Genomic DNA, 5,584 nt, shown 5'->3' on the forward strand with positions numbered 1-5,584 from the left:
TCATAGACTTCTATACAACCAGAGGAGTCGCCCCCTGGTGGACATTAAAGAGAATGCAGGATTAAGAGACTTCAGCATTAGCTTCACTCTTCAGGATCGGAGGTTTACGCATGTTTTCAACATGGCAGCTGGGTGACAAACTTTCCCATTTTACAGCTAAACAGGACAGTAAAATGTCTATGTGAGACATAGGCCATGCAGTAACATAATATTGATTCAGTTGTGATGAAATTAGCAATCAAAAAGTGTCTTTCCATGATTCGTTATGCTGCCGAAGGAAAACAAACGACATCAGCCTCGATAACTGAGTGACTACCGGGTTAATTCAACATGGACAACGGATTACAGGCGTTGCTGACCTTGTTGTCTTTGCTAGCCGCTGTTGTGCAGTTAAATTCAGCTTTTCTTGATTCTACTACTGCCTTATCTCTAGTACGACAGAGACTTCTAGCAACCAGCAGAGCTACAAGCGCAGAATTCAACTGCCGACAATTTGAGCACTTTTTGTGCGAGTCTCTCCTCTACGAGCTGGGGAGCTGGTTCTCTTCCCCCCGGAGGACGTAGGAGGGCAGGGAATGTCAGGAAGCCGCTGTGGTCAGCCACTAATGCGGTCCACACCCGTTCACACACAGAATACTGGGACGGTTGCATGTGTAGAAACAAGAAGACATGCTGACCTTGAGCTGCTGCTGGAGCTCGCTGTTGAGGCGCGTCAACACGGCGTTGGTCTCTTTGTTTTTACGGATTGCCGTCTGGATCTCCCTCTTCTGTTTGGACAGCAGCCTGAGAGAGAGTTTTACACACTTTGGTCAGCTTTGAGATTCATCGTCTGGCTAGATAAAGTATTAAAACATAGGTAAACTAGTTAAGAGCACAACTTAAGGGAACATATGAATTAACGTTCACCTAATTCCATTTCTCAGTGTTATTTGGGTCTAAACATCAACAAACTGACACCAAAATAATCAGATCAAAGCACTGGCGTTTTACATCAACCAGCCACTGTTACTGACCATCACCTACTTCAATGAGCCGTCTGGTCAATAAGGAGACACGAGCACACGTTAAAATCACTGCAGTGCACCTTAAAGTCTCACTTCACTACTTTTAATAAGTTCTGAAAGAGACAGTGTGTAGGATCTAGCACCATCTAGTGGTGAGGTTGATGATTGCAACCAACTGAATACTTGATTGCAACCACAAAGTTGGTGAAATGAGAACGTTTCCACAGAACACAGTTAAGGAAGTGTGTCCCACACACGGAAACTGAGTTTTTTTTGCAGTGTAACTGGTTGAAAAATACACATTTAATGTTGTTTGACCCGTGACTCCTTTTATTATATTTTTCTGTATATGGAACACAATAGAAAAAAGGTCATGACCCTCCCTGTTATACACTAATGAAGACATTTATGAATATTTTATATTATACACACTGGCCCTTTAAACCTGCACTAATTGATTGTTTTAGCCACTAGGGGGCAGAAAAAGCTGAGGTTTATATAATACTTAATAAGAACAATATTAATTAGAGCAGCTGTTTCCTCTCTTAATTCACATAAATGTAATTTTTTGGGGTCAATCTGAATCAATAAAATCCACATTTAATCCATCAGATTTAGTTGAGGACTCAACTCGTTTGTATTTTAGGATCACAGAGTCAAACTGACCTCTGAGCAGGTTTGGTTGGAGTAGGAAACGGCGCGGCAGGTGGGGGCGTGGCCTCCAGGTTCTGGCTCTCTGCATGGTATTTCCTGCGGACCGGCTTCTGTGGCGCCTGACTGAGAGGAACTCCAATCATGTCCTGAAGGAAAGAAATCTACATTTTAGAAATCAAAGTTAGCCGCCGCCGACGCCGCCTCCTCCCTCCTGCAGAAACGCTGGTGAAATGAAACCACGTCAGCGACCTGTTTTGAAGGGGTTGCCAGGTCTTGACCCTGATCCTCTGGTTTCATGCTGCTCGCCTCCTGCAGCAGACAGAAGCAAACGAGTGTGAGTCCAACGAGTGTGAGTCCAACCGGAATTGAGGAAATGACAAATAAGAGACTTGGGATGTACCCTTGAGGTACCCTAGGGGTACATCCCAAGTCTCTTAATAGGCTCCTCGATCCTTGCTCGAACCGGAAGTTGTTCCGGCCGTCAATATGGCTCTGATAAGAGCTTTGGGACGGCCGTCTTCCGAACCGGAAGTTGTTCTGCTCCGCGAAAATCAGGAAATGACAATTAAGAGACTTGGGATGTACCCTAGAATCGATTCTGCCCCAAGCTGAATCTATTTGAGGACGCTGATTGGCTAAATTGTATGTCACACATTTATATCTTTAACCAGCTATTGGCTAAACTGCTTCATAGACCCGCCTCTTCTGGACAGTTTCTCCAGAGCTGCTGAGACGTGCAGACACGCGGATAGGACGTGCAGGAAAAGCATATATTTACCACAGATATCATATTTTACACATATTACTGGATGACTCCATATTTCATAAACACAAATATTGACAATTTGTATAGTTTATTATCATTTTTATTTATTTTATGTTAGTTGTGACTCTAGCGCCCTCTACTGACCAGCCGCCACTGGTTTGCATATTGTGACTATTTCACAAGCTGCCGTGAGACTGAGCTGGTAGATGAGCTGTTTGGAGAGTTGAAGGCATTTCTTTCCAGGCAGCACCTTCTGTTAATGTTGGATTCTGTGGATTTGATCCACTCATTTCTACGGGCTGCTGTCTCCATTGCGGTGCAAGTAGAGATTCCTGGTCTGTCCTGATGGTTTAAACAGGATAACGCCGCCGCTTTAAACTACCCGAGAAACCTAAAGAAAAAGAAATCCATTCTGCTGAGCAACGCAACTGACGGACACGAATGATGAGCCTGAGATTCAGCGCGCCGCTGGATGTGAAACAACCACAGCATGGAAATGTTTTAAAAAGGTCCAGCAGTAGTTAAACCACAGGAGCTCCATCAGCCGTCTGTGTGGTCACGTCACACGGAGGTCACGGGGGTTTGAACTCCAGCAACGCGAAGAAACACCGTCACTGTCACACGGACGTCTTTTAGGCAAGATCTGTACAACTGGAACCTTTAATCCAGACCAGGTGAAACACATTGTGAACAGACAACACGGAGTGCGTTTACTGTGTTTACTGTGTTTACTGTGTTTACTGGGGACCACCGAGGATCTGGATTCAGCTCGATTTGGACAAAAGAAACAAGCAGAGAAGCAGCTTTGTTACTGGCCGACTGCCCCGTGTCTCAACAAGTGACCTGCTGGGATCACTGGGAGAGTTTGCAACCTTTAGCTCAGCAAAGAGGAGTAAAGTAAAGTAAAGTAGGATAAAGTAAAGTAGGATAAAGTAAAGTAGGATAAAGTAAAGTAAAGTAGGATAAAGTAAAGTAGGATAAAGTAAAGAAGGATAAAGTAAAGTAAAGTAGGATAAAGTAAAGTAAAGTAGGATAAAGTACTTAAAGTAAGGTACTAAGTTTACTTTAAGTTACTGCATTGAACTTTCATGTAGTGTTGGTTCTGTCGCCCCCTGTGGACTAAAGTGGTAGTGTCTCTGAGCACCAGACTCTTTAGAAAACCTCTCATTTTATTGCAGCAGGTCTGACAGTCGGCTCCTCTCAGTCCTGGTTCTGGTTCGATCACTAGAACTACAAACTGATCTGCTACGAATCGTTTCCTGTAAAAGCTGGAATCAAATATTCAGCCTTACCTTAACATCGACGTGTTTTATGTTCAGAAAGTGATTTTTTAACTACGCCTACAGTTCACTTATGTCTCTCTGAGAGACTTTGGACTCGTGCGAGTTTCAGTTTGTTTTACCGAGTGAAAAATATACATAAAAAGCGATTCGTCCAGTCGTTCTGTGTTTCACTAAGACAGAGGAGCGGTTGACAGGATGGAGATTAAATTAGTTTCTGCTTCAATCAATACGAGTGATTAAACAAAGACAGCGTGATGAAGTCAGACTCTAATGGAGGATTTGAGGGATTTTATGACATCCAAGATAAGAGAGGAAGGACTGCAGTGCCCTTTGACCTTAAGGCTGATTCAGATCTGTCAAATAGGAGACAGACGGGTGGAAACAACAGGCTGATTAGATATGGACCATTAGTAAAGAGGAATTACACCACTATATAAACAAAGGCTGAGGTTAAATATTAAACATGCACTGTAAAGGAATCAGTCAGCGTGACGTCTCCATCTTGGTTTGTTAGCACATGGGAGAAGCTTTACGTCATGAAGAGTTTATTTGAACCAGAACTACGATCTTCACCTAAAACGTAACCAAATAGGTTCGCCATCTAAACCTAAAGAGATTTCTACCTGAAGGCAAACTGCTCCCATGTAAAGGTTTTTGTCCTTCGCCATCTTGGTTTTGGGCCATCACTATAGGGATTTTTAGCCGTCGCCATCTTGTTTTTTTATGGAATACTGAATTATACATTTTTAGGTGACCAAAATGTTAACTGTCATGAACAAAAACATACTGTGAGGACAAGGACACCTCCCAGACCGAACAACACAGTGGTAGAGACCTATCAATCACCGTGTAGCCCCGCCCTAAAGCATACTCTGCTTTATGGTCTGTGTGACTCTAAATGGACCATAATGTACTAAATGAACATCATGCTGTATTGAAGAAGACTTGAAACTAGAGATTGAGACCATAAACTCATGTTTACAATGTTTACTGAGGTAATAAATCAAGAGAGAAGTAGTCATTTTCTCATAGACTTCTATACAACCAGAGGAGTCGTCCCCTGGTGGACACTAGAGAGAATGCAGCTTTAAGGTACATACATGCCGTAACATTTGCGATATCGATATCACGGTATTGGGTCAAAAAATATCTTGATATGTGAATTTCTCTGTATCGTCCAGCTCTACTCTGAGAATCTGGGAGGCAGCTTTTCATTTTCCTGCTTTATTTGTTACATTTGCAAACAACTCAATGAGTTAAAAAGAAGATGTTTGTTCTCACCTCTTCTCTGAAGTGACTGAAGTCAGCAAAGTTCGGCTGCTGCACTTTTTTCTGGGGAGTTTTCTCTGAAACGCCGATGAACTGAGAAACCTGACGAGAGAGATGAGGACTTTTCTTTCATCAGTGATTCAGAGACATTTGAACAAAGAGGATTTGAGCACATTAGAAATGAAAGCAGGCTCACCTGTGAGGTCGATGGTCGAGGAGGGAGGGCAGGAGGAGGCGGCAACCATCCGCTCTTTATGCCTGAAATCCAGACAAACAGGAGTAAACTAGAGCAGCTTACCTCTACTGTCCTCTCAGGAGTGTTTTCACCCTTTAAAAACAAATAAAACACTCATATTTTCATGATCAGACACCGACTTACACTCACCTTTCTGACTGAACAATAAAAGATTCATTTCCCTTTTTTGTTCTTCCGTGAAAGGAGAACTGTTTTACTGAACACAATCACTTAAAGCTGCAGGAAGTTCATGCAATAACCTCTCGTGTGAACACATTCATTCTTCTTGTACAAGTGGAGGAGGAGAACTTGCTGTATTCATTCAGCAACCTGTCAATCACTGTGTAGCCCCGCCCTAAAGCATCCCCTGCTT

The 5,584-nt window shown here is 42.9% G+C and overlaps 1 protein-coding gene across 1 annotated transcript; it reads right to left on the bottom strand.

Moving 5' to 3' along the window:
- Positions 1-194: 194 nt before the first annotated feature.
- On the bottom strand, positions 195-5,389 carry LOC116378985 (ralBP1-associated Eps domain-containing protein 2-like). The gene is made up of 6 exons (XM_031840891.1): positions 5,362-5,389; positions 5,173-5,234; positions 4,989-5,078; positions 1,908-1,967; positions 1,671-1,804; positions 195-783 (listed from the first exon to the last, which is right to left on the bottom strand). The coding sequence occupies exons 1-6, from the start codon at positions 5,387-5,389 to the stop codon at positions 603-605; spliced, it is 555 nt and encodes a 184-aa protein (XP_031696751.1). The 3' UTR covers positions 195-602.
- Between the last annotated feature and the right edge of the window lie 195 nt (positions 5,390-5,584).

Source organism: Anarrhichthys ocellatus, unplaced genomic scaffold (genome assembly GCF_004355925.1).
Source record: "Anarrhichthys ocellatus isolate YVR2014 unplaced genomic scaffold, GSC_Weel_1.0 scaffold3511, whole genome shotgun sequence".
NCBI lineage: Eukaryota > Metazoa > Chordata > Actinopteri > Perciformes > Anarhichadidae > Anarrhichthys > Anarrhichthys ocellatus.

Coding starts and splice junctions, on each gene's coding strand:
- LOC116378985 (XM_031840891.1), bottom strand. CDS start 5,389: ATGAATCTTTTATTGTTCAGTCAGAAAG. Junction 5,235..5,361: donor TTTATTGTTCAGTCAGAAAG/GTGAGTGTAAGT, acceptor TCTGGATTTCAG/GCATAAAGAGCGGATGGTTG. Junction 1,805..1,907: donor TGGCAACCCCTTCAAAACAG/GTCGCTGACGTG, acceptor TCTTTCCTTCAG/GACATGATTGGAGTTCCTCT.